Source organism: Salvelinus sp. IW2-2015, linkage group LG6.2, assembly GCF_002910315.2.
Source record: "Salvelinus sp. IW2-2015 linkage group LG6.2, ASM291031v2, whole genome shotgun sequence".
Lineage (NCBI taxonomy): Eukaryota > Metazoa > Chordata > Actinopteri > Salmoniformes > Salmonidae > Salvelinus > Salvelinus sp. IW2-2015.
In genome coordinates this window covers 8,496,967-8,517,089 of record NC_036846.1, presented here as the reverse complement: position 1 = coordinate 8,517,089, position 20,123 = coordinate 8,496,967, and the positions used below count along the sequence as shown (strand labels likewise).

The 20,123-nt window shown below is 43.9% G+C and overlaps 1 protein-coding gene across 2 annotated transcripts in view; it reads right to left on the bottom strand.

The window, feature by feature from the left end:
* The window catches only part of LOC111965788 (protein transport protein Sec24B), a 30,289-nt gene that overhangs the window by 1,661 nt on the left and 8,505 nt on the right, over window positions 1-20,123 (bottom strand). The window contains exons 4-22 of one of the 2 annotated variants that reach the window (XM_023990083.2): window positions 18,528-18,650; window positions 16,426-16,509; window positions 16,080-16,207; window positions 15,353-15,537; window positions 14,970-15,072; window positions 14,265-14,391; window positions 14,053-14,162; window positions 13,828-13,940; window positions 9,406-9,524; window positions 9,050-9,105; window positions 8,658-8,864; window positions 6,987-7,110; window positions 6,692-6,850; window positions 6,295-6,468; window positions 5,950-6,060; window positions 5,692-5,867; window positions 3,038-3,175; window positions 617-721; window positions 246-338 (exon numbers count right to left, since the gene is read on the bottom strand). In XM_023990083.2, coding sequence (XP_023845851.1) covers window positions 246-338; window positions 617-721; window positions 3,038-3,175; window positions 5,692-5,867; window positions 5,950-6,060; window positions 6,295-6,468; window positions 6,692-6,850; window positions 6,987-7,110; window positions 8,658-8,864; window positions 9,050-9,105; window positions 9,406-9,524; window positions 13,828-13,940; window positions 14,053-14,162; window positions 14,265-14,391; window positions 14,970-15,072; window positions 15,353-15,537; window positions 16,080-16,207; window positions 16,426-16,509; window positions 18,528-18,650 — 2,435 coding nt within the window. The remainder of the gene's footprint in view (window positions 1-245; window positions 339-616; window positions 722-3,037; window positions 3,176-5,691; window positions 5,868-5,949; window positions 6,061-6,294; window positions 6,469-6,691; window positions 6,851-6,986; window positions 7,111-8,657; window positions 8,865-9,049; window positions 9,106-9,405; window positions 9,525-13,827; window positions 13,941-14,052; window positions 14,163-14,264; window positions 14,392-14,969; window positions 15,073-15,352; window positions 15,538-16,079; window positions 16,208-16,425; window positions 16,510-18,527; window positions 18,651-20,123) is intronic. The other variant, XM_023990084.2, reaches the window with a different exon arrangement.

Here is a 20,123-nt window from a genome sequence, read left to right as displayed (position 1 = left end):
CGTACGTGGTTGGTTGTTGCAACACCCCCGTTGTGTGGTATGACACATTATTTGATGTAGCCACGGCCATTCGTCAAAAAGTAGAACCAAACAAACAAATGATTGAATAGTTAATGACTCCCTAGCTGAACTAACTGAGTACAGTACTCACTCGCTGTGAAGCACCAGCTGGAGATAAAACACTGAGTTATACACAGCGGTAGATATGTCACATTGTGTCTAATGAATCTCTGTGCCTCACTAACCATGTTAGGGGGTATAGAAGCGTGGTTTGGGCATCCCAACACGTCCCGAATGAACACATCATTACAGCATTTCCCAATCCACAAGTAAAAGACCTGGAGAAGAAAACAAAAGGCAGCCAATGTAGTGCACATTAAAACAGTAACAAGGATCTTTCCCCGAGTCCCTTCTCTGACGTAATCACTGATCTATACGTGATTGGATATGTGAAAGTGGAGTTACTACCAGTACTGCCTTCACCTATCCAACCTCATCAGATCTGTTATTATCATGGAAGAACGGACGGAGGAGTGCATGGCTAAAGTCTTCAAACAGAGACAGCTACGCTTTACAGGGACTTTGGTCATATGATTGAGAGCACAGCAGGACTTACGCTGCCACAGTCCATGAGGAACGCTCCTTCTCTGGTCAGCTTCTCAGCCGTGAGGTGCAGCAGATGAGGCTGGGGCACTATGCAGTCGTTCAGGTGGAGAGCCCCCTGTGGACAGAAAGGGTAATGCAGTATCAGTAATTAGTATACTCGTCACCATCCCAGGTAAACAAAACCAATGTTTCCAGCTGTGAACCAGTCTAAGGCTGCAAATACATAACAAACCAGTATCAGTCCACCATTATAGAATCACTGTATCTAAGAACTGAACCAAGAACTGTTTTCACTCATTTGCTATATGCAGGATGGGAAATGAACACCTGCCACCCGCGGGTCGATTTTGGCATTGGCAGGTAAGAATGACTATTTCACCAGCCACGTTGGCCACAGAACATTTGAGAAAAGTATTTTTTCAATCCAAAGCCCAAATGTAGAAGTTGGTCGAATTGACCTGAAAGACTACTGAAGTGTGACTTTGTGCTTGTGCTTCTTGGCTAGTTACATAGTTTTGTTCAGATGCTAGATTGTTTTTCAATATTAGTTTGAGTTTGCTGCAACTGTCTGCTGCTAGCGGAGCAGAGATTCTCCTCTGACAGACATGTTTGGTTGCTCGCACTTCGTTGATTCTTGATGTTCAGTTGTAGAACTGTTCATACAATTGTATCTAAATTATTACACCACATTACAACATCCCTACCACATTACTTCTAACTAGTAATACATTTCTTGTTTTAGAAAAACATTACAAAGCATGCACATCGATTATTTGTGATTTTTGGTGTAATAATGGCGAAAAATACACTTCCGGTCAAAAGTTTTAGAACACCTACTCATTCAAGGGTTTTTCTTTAGTTTTACTATATTGTAGAATTATAGTGAAGACATCAAAACTATGAAATAACACATATGGAATCATGTAGTAACCAAAAGAGTGTTTAACTAATCTGTTAAACAAAACAGATTCAAATAGCAACCCTTTGCCTTGACAGCTTTGCACCCTCTTGGCATTCTCTCAACCAGCTTCACCTGGAATGCTTTTCCAACAGTCTTGAAGGAGTTCCTACATATGCTGAGCACTTGTTGGCTGCTTTTCCTTCACTCTGCGGTCCGACTCATCCCAAACCATCTCAATTTGGTTGAGGTCGGGGGATTGTGGAGGCCAGGTCATCTGATGCATCACTCTCCTTCTTGGTAAAATAGCCCTTACACAGCCTGGAGGTGTGTTAGGTCATTGTCCTGTTGAAAAACAAATGATAGTCCCACTAAGCCAAAATCAGATGGGATGGAGTCTCGCTGCAGAATGCTGTGGTAGCCATGCTGGTTAAGTGTGCCTTGAATTCTAAATAAATCACAGACAGTGTCACCAGCAAAGCACCCCCACACCATAACACCACCTCCTCATCCGTTCACCCACACCGCGTCTCACAAAGACACAGCGGTTGGGACAAATTTCCACAGGTCTAATGTCCATTGCTTGTGATTCTTGGCCCAAGCAAGTCTCTTCTTCTTATTGGTGTCCTTTAGTAGTGGTTTCTTTGCAGCAATTCGACCATGAAGGCCTGATTCACACAGTCTTGAGATGTGTCTGTTACTTTAACTCTGAAGCATTTATTTGGGCTGCAATTTCTGAGGCTGGTAGCTAATGATCTTATCCTCTGCAGCAGAGGTAACTCTGGGTTTTCCTTTCCTGTGGCGGTCCTCATGACAGCCAGTTGCATCATAGCGCTTGATGGTTTTTGCGACTGCACATGAAGAAACTCTCAAAGTTCTYGAAATGTTCCGTATTGATGGACCTTCATGTCTTAAAGTAATGATGGACTGCTGTTTCTCTTTGCTTATTTGAGCTGTTCTTGCTATAATATGGACTTGGTATTTTACCAAATAGGGCTATCTTCTGTATACCCCCCTACCTTGTCACAACACAACTGATTGGCTGAAACGCATTAGGAAGTTAAGAAATTCCACAAATGAACTTTTAACAAGGCACACCTGTTAATTGAAATGCATTCCAGGTGACTACCTCATGAAGCTGGTGGAGAGAATGCCAAGAGTGTGCAGCTGTCATCAAGTCAAAGGGTGGCTACTTTGAAGAATCTCAAACATAAAATATATTTTCATTTGTTTAACACTTTTTTGGTTACTACATGATTCCATGTGTTATTTCATGGTTTTGATGTCTCCACTATTATTCTACAATGTAGAAAATAGTAAAAACAAAGAAAAACCCTTGAATGAGTAAGTGTTCTAAAACTTTTAACCGGTAGTGTATTTTAGCAGGTAAAAAGGTTTTACCCCATCTACCTGCCAAAGTTGCTGGTGGACCAAAAAGTTATTTCCCACCTGTGTAGATCATAACACTAGAGGTCAGTGGAGAGCTGATTTTGGATCAGTTGTTAAAAGCAGAGTGTAGGTGTGATCTCTCACCTGGTCTGACATGGTGTCCAGGCGGTAGAGGTCGGGGTGGACCGCGCGCATGATCTGCTGCAGCGGCTGGCTCTTGAACTCACACATGGCGAAGACACGCTCGTCTAGCTTGGTGCTGGTCCCCAAGCGCAGTGCTTTCTGTTCGGTGGAGAGGAAGAGGAAATAGGAGAAGAGGGAACACAGACTCATGAGAAGGGGTGGCATTGACAGCTTCAACAGCTTCCTTCTAACTTAACTAGTGACTGAGATAAACAGTACATACAAAAGTTCCTCTGGCCAAAAGGGCTAGGTATGTGTAAAGGCCGGCTCAACCCAAAATCGTCCCAAAGCGCAATTTCAACTGTCCAAAACTGAAGCATCCCAAACGAAAATAGGCCCACTTGTAAAAAATAAAAATAAAAATTATACAAAATAAAGTAATATTCCAACATGGCTCTACTCTAGGACCGAGGTCATTCACAGTGATTTGAAAGGCTAATATGTGGACTACTGAAATAGATCAACTCAGCCACAAATTCGCATTCAAATATTTGCCTCTAAAAAAAGCAAACATCCCAGAAGAAATGTGACAGCCTTATCCTAAAATTGATTAAATCGTTTCCCCCCCCCTCATCAATTTAAACACAATAATGAGAAAGCAAAAAACAGGTTTAGAATTTTTTGCAAATATATTACAAATAAAAAAACGGAAATATTACATCATAAAAAGTATTCAGACCCTATACTCAATACTTTGTTGAAGCCCCTTTGGCAGCGATTACAGCCTCAAATCTTCTTGGGTGTGATGCAACAAGCTTGGCACACCTGTATTTGGGGCGTTTTACCTATTCTTCTCTGCAGATCCTCTCAAGCTGTCAGGTTGGATGGGGAGCGTTGCTGCGCAGCTATTTTCATGTCTCTCCAGAGGATGTTCGATCGGGTTCAAGTCCGGGCTCTGGACGGGCCACTCAAGGACATTCAGAGACTTGTCCCGAAGCCACTCCTGCGTTGTCTTGGCTGTGTGCTTAGGATCATTGTCCTGTTGGAAGGTGAACCTTCGCCCCAGTGAGGTCCTGAGCGCTCTGGAGCAGGTATTCATCAAAGATCTCTCTGTACTTTGCTCCGTTCATCTTTCCCTCGATCCTAACTAGTCTCCCAGTCCCTGCCGTTGAAAAACATCTCCACAGCATGCTGCTGCCAGCAACATGCTTCACCGTAGGGATGGTGCCAGGTTTCCTCCAGAAGTGATGCTTGGCATTCAGGCCTAAGAGTTCAATCCTGGTTTCATCAGACCAGAGAATCTTGTTTGTCATGATCTGAGAGTCTTTAGGTGCCTTTTGGCAAACTCCAAGAGGGCTGTCATGTGCCTTTTACTGAGGAGTGGCTTCAGTCTGCCCACTCTACCATAAAGGCCAGATTGGGGGAGTGCAGCAAAGATGGTTGTCTTTTTGGAAGGTTTTCCCATCTCCAGAGGAATCGGATTGTTGGTCACCACCCTTCTACCCCGATCGCTGAGTTTGGCCAGCTCTAGGATAAGTCTTGGTTGTTCCAAACTTCTTTCATTTAAGAATGATGGAGGCCTCTGTGTTCTTGGGGACCTTCAATGCCGCAGAAATGTTTTGGTACCCTTCCCCAGATCTGTGCCTCGACACCATTCTGTCTCGGAGCTCTACGGACAATTCCTTCGACCTCATGGCTTAGTTTTTGCAATGACATGCACTGTCAACTGTGGGACCTTATATAGACAGGTGTGTGCCTTTCCAAATCATGTCCAATCAATTGAATTTAGCACAGGCTGACTCTAATCAAGTTGTAGAAACATCAAGGATAATCAAAGGAAACAGGATGCATCCGAGCTCAGGGTCTGAATACTTATGTACATAAGGTATCTGTTTTAAATTTTTAATAAATTTGCCAAAATTTCTCCAAACCTGTTTTTTGCTTTGTCAATATGGGATAATGTGTGTAGACTGATAAGGGGATAAAAAATAAATAATCCATTTTAGAATAAGTCTGACGTAACAAAATGTGGAAAAAGGGAAGGGGTCTGAATACTTTCCGAATGCACTGTAAATATAGGCTAAAACGCCGGTCATGTTTGACAAATACAATGTAGGATAATTAACATTAATGGCTCAAGGCTTGACTGTCGACACGGTTCGTTCAGATCAAATGGTCAAAAGAGAAAGGCCAGTGCCTGATGCACACGGCACATCACCCACCTTGCAATCTGAGCAGAGGCAGTCTGCATTTAAAAAATATATATTTAACCATAAACTTAATTGTTTAATATGTAATAACTTTTTTTTCCTTCCCTAACTTATTTATTGAATAAATTATTTTAGGGTGTGACCAATATTATTTATTGAATAACTGTCAGTTGGTGGCACCAAAGTCAGTGGCACCAGGGGAGCCCTGTTTTGTGAATAAACAAGTTTACCAACATGTTAAGCTAAACGTTCAGATCTGTTGCATCAGCCTCATTGGTTAAATCATTTTTTGGGGTTTGTATGAATTTTGGCTCTATCGTCCAGACTATTTTTTATCGTCCCCGGGATGACCTTAGATGTATGTGTGTGTGTGTGTGTTGGGGCATATGTACACAAACCCGAGATGTGTTTATGTGTACAGTCCTGTCTGCAGACTGTGTTTGTGTGTGTAGTGCACAGACTGACCTGTTTGAGTAGTGCCAGCACGTAGAGGGGGAAGAGACACAGGGCTGCAGGAGCGATGAGACCAGACTGCTGGATATTAGATACAGTGTTCTTGTACGCACTCAGAGAGTCCACCACCGCATTCACCAGGGCATCCCTGGCATCCGACAGGCTTGACGATATCGACCGGTCAATGGCTGTTCATAGAAATGGAAAAATCAGGTCCCATGAACAAATACAGCGTGTGTGTGTGTGTGTGAGAGATATACACACACTCACCCATGTTGGCTAGGAGGCAGGTGATGGCCTGAACGTCAGCCCCGGCATATACATCACTAAGCTGGCTCACCACTGGCAGACACAGAGTATGGACCCTGATGCGCCTCTTCCCTAAGAGGACGTAGAGAGGGTCACAGAAAGAATTAGAGAAGGGCGTAGACTCATTAGTCTTTGTTAGGTGATACTAAAATAACTGTCTAGAAACAAATAATTAATTTGGGTAAAAGTAAAAAAGTGGAATGACTTCTCTACGAGCATTTAAAATATTTGACAAATTATTTCCACAATGAATTAAAATGTGAGAAGGTTGAAGAGATTAAACTGTGTGTGCGCGAATGTGTGTACCTTTGCTGGAGGTGTACAGCAGCGCAGACTGGAAGCAGGCCAGTGCGGTGTCGGCCAGGCTCTCCTCTATAGACATCTGCACGGCGAAGCCCGAGTCTGGGTTGATGTTGGCCAGGGACAGCAGGTCCGTCGAGCGCACAAAGAAGTTCCCGTGGAACGTGTGGATGGACAAGCCTGTCAACCAAGGAGAGCGACATACTTAGTAATGATAACCATTAAATAGATATGGAAATGGTCAATACATGTATACTGTTCATTTTGGCGAGTGACAACAGTAACTTTCAGAAAGAAAATAAAACCGCTAAAAGACAATACACACAAAAAATAATAATCTAGAACTAGTTTACTGTTGCAAAATCGTAACAACTACATACTTGTCTACATCTTTGAGACCTACCTTTGGTGCAGCGTATCCTCATAACCGCCTCGAAGCCGATCTTCCTGGTGAGGTAGCGCTCCAGATCCTTCTGGAACTTGTCCAGCTGGGCCGGGTTGTGAACGTGGTGCAACGAGGGGTAGTAGAAGATACTGCCCGCTGAGAACTTAGACATACAGGCTGGACCGAGGAGAGGGACAGAGGATTCTGTGGTCAGCCTGATGTTTAATGTTTACCCTAAGGACGGCTATATTCTATTTTATCATGAGATTTTGTCTGGGTTTTTTCAGCTAAAGAATGGGCGGTCATGTCTTACCTAGTGAGGCCAGGTCAGAGTACTGGGAGCTGAGGAGGAACAGGTCCACTCCTATCTGTTGGCCAGAACAGTCCAGGGCCAGCTTCTTGTAGAAGTCTGTGGCTGGGCCCAGGTGTTGGACCCCCTGTCACAACATAACATGCACAATAGACTTCTTAGAGAACTGGAACCTTACATCACAGAACCATACTCAGGCATTTGGCTGTAACAGCAGAAGGCGCACCCCCCTATCCACATCGACGGGACAGCAGTGGAAAAGGTAGAAAGCTTCAAGTTCCTCAGCATACACATCACGGACAAACTGAAATGGTCCACCCACACAGACAGCGTGGTGAACAAGGCACAACAGCGCCTCCTCAACCCCAGGAGGCTGAAGAAATTTGGCTTGTCACCTAAAACCCAACATTTTACAGATGCACAATTGAGAGCATCCTGTCGGGCTGTATCACCGCCTGGTACGGCAACTGCACCTCCCTCAACCGCAAGTCTCTCGAGAGGCATCACCGCGGGAAACCTACCTGCCCTCCAGGGCCCAAGCAAGTCTCTTCCTCTTATTGGTGTCCTTTAGTAGTGGCTTCTTTGCAGCATTTCGACCATGAAGGCCTGATTGACGCAGTCTCTTCTGAAGAGTTGATGTTGAGATGTGTCTTGAACTCAGTGAAGCATTTATTTGGGCTGCAATCTGAGGCTGGTAACTCTAATGATCTTATCCTCTACAGGAGAGGTAACTCTGGGTCTTCCTTTCCTGTGGCGATCCTCATGACAGCCAGTTTCTTTACAGCGCAAGATTTTCGGGATTGACTGACCTTCATGTCTTAAAGTAATGATGGACTGTTGTTTCTCTTTGCTTATTTGAGCGTCCTTGACATAATTTGGACCTGGTCTTTTACCAAATAGGGCTAAGAGAAACGACAGTCCATCATTATTTTAAGACATGAAGGTCAGTCAATCCGGAAAGTGTCAAAAAAGTTTAAGTGCATTCGCAAAAACCATCAAGCGCTATGAGGAAACTGGCTCACATGAGGACCACCACAGGAAAGGAAAACCCACCGCCAGTGATTTGTTTAGAATTCAAGGCACACTTAACTAGCATGGCTATCACAGCATTCTGCAGCGATACACCATCCAATCTGGTTTGCGCTTAGTGGAACTGTAATTTGTTTTCAACAGGACAATGACCCAACACACCTACAGGCTGTGTAAGGGATATTGACCAAGAAGGAGAGTGATGGAGTGCTGCATCAGATGACCCGGCCTCCACAATTACCCGACCTCAACCCAATTGAGATGGTTTGGGATGAGTTGGACCGCAGAGTGATGGAAAAGCAGCAAACAAGTGCTCAGCATATGTGGGAACTCCTTCAAGGCTGTTGGAAAAGCCTTCCAGGTGAAGCTGGTTGAGAGAATGCCAAGCGTGAGCAAACCTGTCATCAAGGCAAAGGGTGGCTACTTTGAAGAATCTCAAATATATTTTGATTTGTTGAACACTTTTTTGGTTACTACATGATTCCATATGTGTTATTTCATAGTTGATGTCTTCACTATTATTCGACAATGTAGAAAATAGTAAAAATAAAGAAAAACCCTTGCATGAGTAGGTGTCCAAACTTTTGACTGGTACTGTGTTTGTGTGTGTCATGCCTGTGTGTGTGTGTGACTCAGCACTCATACCTTGGTGCTGGACCTCTGGTTGGGGTCCTCCCGGGACTGCAACAGGCCGGCGCCCAGTGTGGGTAGCTGGGTCTGGAACACGGAGACGCGGCCCCCCGTGGGGGACATGAGTTTGTAGGCAGCCTGCAGCGCCGGGCCCAGGGCACTGTGGGTCTCCCTGGTCTGGCTAAACATGCTGTGTAGGGAGGTCAACAGTACCCTCACCAGCTGGGAGAGGGGGGGGAGAGAAAGAAGAGAGGGAGAGAAAGAGAGCAGTCAAAATCAAGCAACCATACATGGTCAAAAACACACCAAGATTCTCACCCTCACACGCCAGTCAAGAATACCAGTGTCATCACAGGCTGGTTAACACAAATAGTTGCACACATTCTCAGTCAAATAAAAACCTTTACCGCTTTGCTTTCCTTCAGGTTCACCAGGAGACTGTCGTGGGTTGGAATGAAGAGATCTACAAAAACAGAACCAAGACGGAATCATTTAATGTATCACAGCTCCAATTCAATTTCCTTAGATATTTAACTTGGAGAACACCAAAAAACTGGTTTTATTTCAACCATCAGTAAATAAGTGACAGGTAAGTTTGAGGGAGTGGGGATGCAGTCAGTCTGCAGTCGTCAACACTACACTGTTGCCTTGCCAAGAGTTGTTTAGCAAGATAACAACATGTTAGCTAGAGCACAAACCGACTGACATTTCTAGGGAGTGGACCTGAAGATGGATGAGGGAAGCTGAATTGAAGAACACACACCGTCGATGTCGGAGACCACCAACATCTGGGGCTGTGAGAGGCTCTCTTGGAGGTTGTAGAAGTGGATGGTGCTGTTGAAGGTGATGAAGCCAACTCGGGTGCGCGTGTCCCCGGGCATCCTGAAACACAGACAGAACCCCCAGAGAGTCACCCTAGCCTCCAGCGTATAACAGTACTGGACAATGGAAATGGCAGGGAAATGGCAGAATCTCTCTCGGCTTTGACAATGTCAGTGTGTGTATGTGTACTGGAATTCTGGTGAACTCATTTCCACGTCAAAAAGTGGGATTATGGATTTGGCATTATGGAGTTGACGTGACAGATCTTCCAGACATCGAAACCAGCAGGGAACAGTTGTCAGAGCTAGTTTTGTTAGGTTACTGTAACGGGCTTCCTCCTCCTCTTCATACGAAGAGGAGGAGTAGTGATTCGACCAAACTGCAGCGGGTTGTGAATACATAATGATTTAATAAACAAAACTGAAGAACACGACGAACACTTGAATAATTACAAAACAAATAAACAAATGTAGACAGACCTGGACCCGAACTTACATACAACGTGAAGAACGCATGAACCAGGAAACAGACTACATAAAACGAACAAACAAACAAACAAAACCCGGAACAGTCCCGTGTGGCGTAACATACTGACACAGGAGACAATCACCCACAAACAAACAGTGAGAACAACCTACCTTAATATGACTCTCAATCAGAGGAAACGTCAAACACCTGCCTCTAATTGAGAGCCATACCAGGCAACCCAAAACCAACATAGACTGCCCACCCAAAACTCACGCCCTGACCATCAAACACATACAAAACAACAGAAAACAGGTCAGGAACGTGACAGTTACGACAAAGACCAATTGAATTTCCTGGGAAAAACTGGAATGACAGTCCAGCTCAAGTATTCCATGTCTCTTTTCCTGGCGAGAAAAACTAGATATACAGTTGAAGTTGGAAGATTACATTCACCTTTGCCAAATACATTTAAACTCAGTTTTTCACAATTCCTGACATATAATCCTAGTAAAAATGTCCGTCTTAGGTCAGTTAGGATCGACACTTTATTTTAAGAATGTGAAACGTCAGAATAATTTATTTCAGCTTTTATTTCTTTCATCACATTCCCAGTGGGTCAGAAGTTTAGATACATTCAATTAGTATTTGGTAGCATTGCCTTTAAATGGTTTAACTTGGGTCAAACGTTTCGGGTAGCCTTCCACAATAAATTGGGTGAATTTTGGCCCATTCCTCCTGACAGAGCTTGTGTAACTGTGTCAGGTTTGTAGGCCTCCTTGCTCACACACACTTTTTCAGTTCTGCCCACAAATTTTCTATAGAATTGAGGTCAGGGCTTTGTGATGGCCACTCCAATACTTTGACAAGTTGCCACAACTTTGGAAGTATGCTTGGGGTCATTGTCCATTTGGAAGACCCATTTGCGACCAAACTTCCTGACTGATGTCTTGAGATGTTGCTTCAATATATCCACATAATTTTCCTACCTCATGAGGCCATCTATTTTGATGAAGTACACCAGTCCGTCCTGCAGCAAAGCACCCCCACAACATGATGCTGTCACCCCCGTGCTTCATGGTTGGGATGGTGTTCTTCGGCTTGGAAGCCTCCCCCTTTTTCCTCCAAAACGATGGTCATTATGGCCAAACAGTTCTATTTTTGTTTCATCAGACTAGAGGACATTTCTCCAAAAGTACAATCTTTGTCCCCATGTGCAGTTGCAAACCATAGTCTGACTTTTTTTTTGCGGTTTTGGAGCAGTGGCTTCTTCCTTGCTGAGCTGCCTTTCAGGTTATGTTGATATAGGACTCGTTTTACTGTGGATATAGATACTTTTGTACCCGTTCCCTCCAGCATCTTCACAAGGTCCTTTGCAGTTGATCTGGGATTGATTTGCACTTTTCGCACCAAAGTACGTTCATCTCCAGGAGACAGAACGCGTCGCCTTCCTGAGCGGTATGACGGCTTCATGGTCCCATACTGTTTATACTTGCGCACTATTGTTTGTACAGATGAACGTGGTACCTTCAGGCGTTTGAAAATTGCTCCCAAAGATGAAAAGTGTGCCCAAAGTAAACTGCCTGCTACTCAGGCCCAGAAGCTAGGATATGCATATAATTCGATTTGGATAGAAAAAAACTCTAAAGTTTCTAAAAAACTGTTAAAATTATGTCTGTGAGTATAACAGAACTTATTTGGCAGGTGAAACCCCGAGGACAAACCATCCAGGAAAAAAAATGTTGAGGTCACTCTCTTTTCAATGGGTTTTCTATGTGGATCTAGATTTCTAAGGCACTTGTTTGCAGTTCCTATCGCTTCCACTAGATGTCAACAGTCTTTAGAAATTGGTTGATGTTTTTCCTTTGAGAAATGAAGAAGTAGCCATTTCCTATCTGGGTGGATAGCCAAGTGTACTGTTGTGGTTGGGGCGCGACCTGAAAGCTCGCTCYACTTTGTTTTCGTCTGGTATTGAACACAATTTATTCCGTCTAAAATTTGATCGATTATTTACGTTTAAAAATACCTAAAGTTGGATTAGGAAAGTTGTTTGAAATGTTAGGATCAAGTTTACAGGTAACTTATTAGATACTTGTAGTCATGTTGCGCGAGTTGGAACCGGTGTATTTTCTGAATCAAACCGCGCCAAATAAATTGACATTATGGGGATATAACGACGGAATTTATCGAACAAAAGGACTATTTGTGATGTTTAATGGACATATTGGAGTGCCAACAGAAGAAGATCTTCAAAGGTAAGGCATGAATTATATGTTATTTCTGACTTTTGTGTCGCACTTGGCGGGTTGAATTATGATTTTCATGTGTATGTTTGATGGGGTGCTGTCCTCAGATAATAGCATGGTTTGCTTTCCCCGTAAAGCCCTTTTGAAATCTGACACTGTGGCTGGATTAACAAGAAGTTCATCTTTAAACCGATGTATAACACTTGTAGGATTTATGAATTATTATTCATTGTTGAATTATTATTTCTGTTTTTGAATTTGGCGCGCTGCTATTTCACTGGGTGTTGTCAAATCAATCCCGGCGTGCAAAGGGATCACTAAGAAGTTAACTTGGCTTTCGCAGATTTTTAGAAAAGGCAGGGCAGGATGGATATAGGTCTATAACAGTTTGGGTCTAGAGTGTCTCCCCCTTTGAAGAGGGGGATGACCGCAGCAGCTTTCCAATCTTTGGGGATCTCAGACGATACGAAAGAGGTTGAACAGGCTAGTAACAGGAGTTGCAACAATTTTGGCGGATAATTTTAGAAAGAGAGGTTCTAGATCGTCTAGCCCAGCTGATTTGTAGGGATCCAGATTTTGCAGCTCTTTCAGAACATCAGCTGTCTGGATTTGGATGAAGGAGAAGCAGGGGGGGGGGCTAGGGCAAGTTGCTGAAGGGGGTGCTGAGATGTTGGCCGGGGTAGGGGTAGCCAGGTGGAAAGCATGGCCAGCCATAGAAAAATGCTTATTGAAATTATCGTAGATTATTGGTGGTGACAGTGTTTCCTATCCTCAGTGCAGTGGGCAGCTGGGAGGTGGTGCTCTTATTCTCCATGGACTTTACAGTGTCCCAAAACTTTTTGGAATTAGTGCTACAGGAAGCAAATTTCTGCTTGAAAAAGCTAACCTTAGCTTTCCTAACTGACTGTACATTTTTTGAATGGGGCATGCTTATTTAAGATGGTGAGGAAAACACTTTTGAAGAGCAACCAGGCATCCTCTWCTGACGGGAAGAGGTCAATATCCTTCCAGGATACCCAGGCCAGGTTGAATAGAAAGGCCTGCTCCCTGAAGTGTTTAAGGGAGCATTTGACAGTGATGAGGGGTGGTCGTTTCACTGTGGCCCCATTACGCACGCAGGCAATGATCTCTGAGATCCTGGTTGAAGACAGCAGAGGTGTATTTAGATGGCAAATTGGTCAGGATGATATCTAAGAGCATGCCCATGGTTACAGATTTAGGGTTGTACCTGGTAGGTTCCTTGATAATTTGTGTGAAATTGAGGGCATCTAGCTTAGATTGTAGGACGGCCGGGGAGTTAAGCATGTCCCAGTTTAGGTCACCTGACAGTACGAACTCTGAAGATAGATGGGGGGCGATCAATTCACATTTGGTGTCCAGGGCACAGCTGGGGACTGAAGGGGTCTTTTATATGTATGCATGCTGATGGACTTAACTGCTAAAACAGAATGCACCAGAGAGATTCATTTCAATATTCCTCCAGTTCTTACGCACTTGCAAGCAGGCCAATGCAAGCGGCCATGTTTTACATTTCTCATTTTATTTCCCCCCCCCTCTTTGAAATGGAGCCTAAACTACAAAAAGAGAGTCTTATTTTGAGAACTAAAAGGTTGCCAAATACTATGTAAGGACTCTATGGCAAAGCGACTCACTTGTCCAGGTTTTCCAGTAGGGTGTGACAGAAGACGTTCAGGTAGCCTCCCTCCACCGCGTTGTGAGACACATCCAGCACAAACAGGTACACTGCAGGCTGAGGGGGACGCAGCTGGGGAGAACACATGCTTTACTCAAAACATTCAACCAGTTCACATCTGCAGTCTGACGTGTGTCTGATGGAGACATGAGGGCAAACTGCTTCTGGATGGATGAATACTCACCATGTAATCTGAAGAGGCTATGAACTCCACAGTGGAGTTCTGTACCTCTGGCCTCTTGTGGGGCTCTCCATATGAGCGGGTCACTGGGTTATACATGAACTCATCAGGAACTGAGGAGAATATTGACATTCAGGTGATTTAGCAGATGTTATTGAACATCAGCATTTGGACAGTGCTGCCCTTGTACACATATTGAATAGAGGGATCCGTACCATCGTTGACCCTGTAACAGAGATTGCATTTCCATCTCCTCTGGTCCAGGAAGGAGACGAAGGGGTTAATGTAGGTACGACAGGAGCGACATCTCACTATGGTGTTGGACGTGATCACTGGGAGTTGCTATGGATAGAGAGAGATTCTGTGATGAAGATTACTTTTTGTTCATCTGTGGTTAGTTACAAAGTTATTTCTGAAAATTTGGTCTAAACTCTATATTTGACCTAACCTGCATCTGCAATATGCATCTGTAAGAGTGGAATCCTTTCTGTAAACTCCTTATATCAACACCGACTGGCTTTTTGTACTTTTACCACTTTGCACTTCGACTGAACCTAAAACAATGTATTTTTGCACCTCCTCATCCTCCATCTCAACCTGCATTGCCTCCTGCTGTTCTGTTTCTGTACTCAGTTTAACTTCCTATGACAGAATGACAGGGTTTTATTTAGGGGGCATAGTATAGATTAACACTGAACACCAGTCAATATAAATAGCCAATAGTTTTATTCTAAGATATTCAGTCAATTCCACAACATTTGTTCTGTGTTATGTTCCAATGTAGCAAATTGCCTTTCCAAGTTCATAGCTCCCTGAAATGTCAGTTCCTTACACCTATCCAATCAGATCTACACCAGGAGTTAGGAGCCAGGGGATGTTTGTGGGCAGGGCCCTGGTTGTGTTTGGGTTGGATGTCTTACTGCCAGGTCTCTGAAGGGGTGCAGGAGCAGGCCTAGGGGAAGCCGGGCTTTATTCAGCAGGGCCTGGGTCTGGGGGATGTTGGTCAGGGTACACCTGAACGTGCTGTGGAGGCCAGAGAGAAGAGCGTTTAGCACTGCCTTGCCAGGCACGAGCTGATATGTTTCATTGAGTTAGCGGAGACTATGGAGAAACAATGCAGTGTGGAGATAGAGAAGTACGTTTGAAATCAACAATGTTTTCAATATGTGTTTTGCTTGATCCTATCAATAGGCTTGGGAGACCTGTCATTTAAAGTGTTTCAGTTTATGCTGCATATTGTCAGTGAGTTTTGTGCTCAGATACCAGCATATTCTCAAACCCACAAACTCTCCCTCCCCCTTACTCCGGACTGCAGTTGGCCTTCTTTAGGTCAGCGCTGAGGTTGGGTTCGGGGGCGTCCAGGGGCCGGTGGGGCAGCAGGTTCCTCTCCTGCAGCAGGTTGACTGGCCGCAGTGCCTCCACCTCCAGCTCTGGTACACCGCTCAGTCCCCCAAGGGCCGCAGACAGTTGGGACATGTTAGGGAAGGGCTGCACGGACAAATGGGAGGCAGTTAGTCACACAGTAAAATGAGATAGGTAGATCATTACCACAAGGGTCAGGTGTGGAACAGAGATGAACATGATAGAAAGGAACGGATGAGAACTGTATTGACCAGTGGTGTAAAAAGTACTCAATTGTCATACTTAAAGAAAAGTAAAAGACACCTGACTAGAAAATTACTCTAGTATAAGTGACCCAGTAAAATACTACTTGAGTAAAAGTCTAAAAATATTTGGTTTTAAATATAAACCAGACGGTACAAATTTCTTAAGATTTTTTATTTTGGAATGTAGTGAAGTAAAATAAAAATTTGGCAAAAATATAAATAGTAAAGTACAGATACCCCAAAACACTACTTAAGTAGTACTTTAAAGCATTTTTACTTAAGTAATTTACACCACTGGTATTGACTTAGTAGGCTAACTCCTTTTCATGTATTTCATGAGGGACCATATTAGAATGAGGAATATATCGTATTTTTATGATTTCAGTCATACACAACCAGGTAGGTTGCACCAGAACATCTTACCTGTGGCAAATGCTGATAGCCAGTTTGGTTGTACCCGCCGTGTGAGGGGGAGGAGTCTGCCCTGGAGGCCGGCCTCTGCTGATAGACTGGCTGTTTGGGCATGTCGGCAGACGGAGGATTGGAGAACTCTGGAAATAAAGAGAGAAACATTAAAGTTGCATGTACCAATGGATAGCTGCCCGCTGAGTACATTTGGGACTGTGGTTGAGCGGAACTATGTGTCAGAAGAAATGTTCAATTGGATGACGGATCTGCCGTCAAGATGGGTTGGGTCAAATTTTTCAAATGCCTCCGCAATGCAGAGTACATGTATCGTTGGATGTTAAGAGCTGAGTAAAGTGTGTACCTGGGTAGCTGCCGCCTTCCAGGGAGTCGTAGCTGTTGGGCACCGGGGACGCACTGCCGGTGGTGGTTGAGGAACTATCCCCGCCTGAGAAAGGAGGGAGGTGAAGAACGAAACAGAGTTGTGAGGAGCTGTTGTCTTTCAACGGTTTAGTACAACTCTGCAGGGCCTTGGACATGCTGACGGGAGAAAAATAACACATGAAAGCTGCCGAAATGGGAAAATAGGTGAATCCACAGACATATAACCCAACTCAGTGGCCTTGTGGGTAGAGTGTCCACTCTGAGATTGGGAGTTGGATCCCCGGCCTAGTCATACCAAAAACAGTAAAAATGGGACTCAATGAGCCTTTGCATGGCACTAGATAGATTGTCGGTAAGGTCCTGCGATAGACTAGCATCCTGTCAGGGGGTGTACTTGTACATCAAGTTTACTTACGCTACAGAAACAGGAGATAGGCTCCTGCTCCTATGAGCCATTCCGGCTCGCATAAGCCAAGGCTACTTACTTATAGAGAAACAGACAGCTGTTATCATCATCAACTCCCTAGGCCATGAACACAGAGCCTTTCCTTCCATCTCTTGAGTAATTGGGTAGAGAGGCTATGGGGCACTATGAGAGAGTGCTTTTAAATCTCAGTCACATGCACATCGGAGTTGATTAATCAAATTGGGCCAAATGGAGGGCTGTGACAGTGAACCAAGATAGCACTGCCTGCGCAGGCCAAGATCTCATTGGATGAGCTCTAATTATCCCAGGCAGCTAAATCTGACTGCCACCCCACTGGATTAAGTGATCTGGATATTAGTGAAACTGGCAGGCTGGGGACACAAGGATGATATGACTGACATGCCCTTGTTCTCATATGAATTCATGTCATGTGAGATGTCAACACAAAACAGAAAAAAAGGTAGGCATAAACAAAAAATGTTGGCCAAGCAACAGAGAGAGACAGAATGATAAATGACCTGATCAAACGGGACAAACATCTGCGACTTGAAAATGACAATGGAAATGATGGAATGATAGAGAGCGTTTGGAGTGTGAGATGGGGAGGAGGAGCACACCTTTAGCAGGAGGTGCTAGCGAGAGCTAGTGCTGACATGCCTAGGCCTCTACGCTTCTCTCGGCGGAGACCAGTGCCTGCTGGCCCGCAGCAACAAGGGACCTGCTATATTTAAAAAGCTGTTAACCTCTAGCCAATTACACAAAACCCAAGGGTGGGACCCACCAGCACCCCTAGGACACTCAACAGCTTCTCGTTGAAACACAGCATGTACAGTGCATGCTGATAACCAAAATGGGAAATGTAGTATAATAACATCGTTATCAGCATAGCATAACTATGTTAGGTGCTAAGATTAGAGGTTCCAAACAAAGTGTAGGCTAGTGACTGGTCCAGATAGGGAGCTACAGAAAAGTATGTGTGCTCTATACATGTGTTTTCCCTTATTTAAATGCAAAACCAATCATGCAAACTCAATTGTTTTTCAGGAGGATGCAATTCTGAAATTGCAACGGGAAGAAAAATGCGCTTCTTAATTCAGAAACCAGTTGGATCAGTGCCTGTAATTGAAATGCAATCGTTCCTAAATGGTTAGTGGGCGAGAGCTGAGAGGACATGATTGGACAGCACCAGAACGAGTGCGTAGCCTGCATGTCAAGAAGACAAAACGGATCCTAAAACAACTAATTTGCTCTCAAACACTACACCCTACTCACATGATTCAACTGATGAATCGAATTAAGCTTAATCAAGGCTTATCCTAACTTGATCAAGAAGAGGTTAACTGATCAGATTCACCTTTCTGACTGACATGCTTCACTGTGGTTTCAGTTACAATGAGCTCTCATCACTAACATCCAATATCTATTGGGAACAGGGAGAAGACGTGGCATAGCTGTTGAATGCGTGGAGGCCGTCAGGTGGGCAGTAGAGGGGGGCAGAGAAGCTGCTAGAGATGGGCGGAGGTGGCTTTGAGACATGAGTATGAATGCAAAGTGCCTGGGATTGAAAGAAAAGTAAGTGCTGCATGGGTTGATGTGAGGGTCAGGTTAGTTGATGGTTATTGGAGTTGGGTTGGGAATAAAAGCTATAAGCAGACCTGCTTCCTCATCCTCCTCCTCCTCATCATCATCCTCATCGGAGCTGGATGACGAGGGGGCAACGTTGGCGGCGGCGTTGGCAGAGCTAGCGCCACTATTGGCTAAATATCCGTAGTGCATGCCTGTGGGGGGGTGGGAGAGGGTACAAAACAGAACAACCATCAACTATGTGGAGGGGAGGAGGGGGCGAGGACAGAGCCAAAGGACTGAGTCCAGGAAATCTGTGTCTGTGAGGTGGGCACGTTGTTGAGGATGGTTGCGATTCTCCTGCAAAAACATCCCTACTCACTAGCTTCTACCACACAAACCAGGTTTTCATACAAGCTTTTTATGCGAGTAAAGTACAAGTTAAAAAAAGTGTCACAAAAGGCCTTATGGAAACAGCATAGTTGGCAGTAAACTTGCCAAACGTCGACAAAACACAAGACAAGGTGGGATCTTTTTGTGTCAGTAAAATTAATAATGCGAGAAATGGTGATGGAAACGCTTATGAACAAATATTGATACAACCATCATATCAGATTTATACTTGGAGTCACGCGATGACATGTGGTAGTGGGAGGACAACAACTCKGGAAWACATGCAGTTTAATAGGCTACAGATTATAAAAAATATGAACTTCACAGGGTGGTGAAAGTGCACCGTGACAGGCTTGATGTTCCTTTCCAATAAATATCGAGGGTCTTATTTCTGGTGCCATAATGATCGATGCTTGGCTGCCGTTTGACAAATGGCTCTTTTGTCCAGAGTAATCTCATCATGTAGGCTATACCAACACTATCTGCCAGCTGTTGGCTTGAGCACACAATACCAGAGTAGGCACGCTCACTAAAGAATTTTAAAAAAACATCGATTTCAAAGTTGAACAAACTATACACAAAGACAATTTTTAACAATGTCCACTGAACATTTTACCAAAACTAATTTAGTGGATGAACTGCGCAGAATTACTGTGAAATCTCCCTCAGGTTTTAATGCGACCATGTTTTCTAAAACCTCTGATATATATCTGCTCCGAATTAAGATTCACTCATCTGCAGTAAGAATGGGGTGGTATTAAACTACAGTAACTGAAGATTTACGCCCGGTAACGGATTTACGGTAACAAAATTCCATCATGGGTACCTTATCTGTACTATACAAAAATGTATAATTATGGATATGAATGTCTTTCTCCTCAAGTTTCAGCACTGCGCAGCACAGTAGAGCACAGCAGAGTACAGTGTAGTACAATACAGCAAAGCAGAATACAGTACGATATACTGTACTCTACTGTATGTATTGCACTATCCAAACTTGTGAAACAGAGTACCAGTCAAAAGTCTGGACACACCTACTGATTCAAGGCTTTCCTTTTTTTCTTCTTTTTTTTTAATTACTATTTTCTACATTGTAGAATAATACTGATGAAATAACACATATGGAATCATGTAGTAACCAAGTGTTAAACAAATCAAAATATATTTTATATTCTTCAAAGTAGCCACCCTTTGCCTTGATGACAGCTTTGAACACTACTGGCATTCTCTCAACCAGCTTCATGAGGTAGTCACCTGGAATGCATTTCAATTAACAGGTGTGCCTTGTTAAAAGT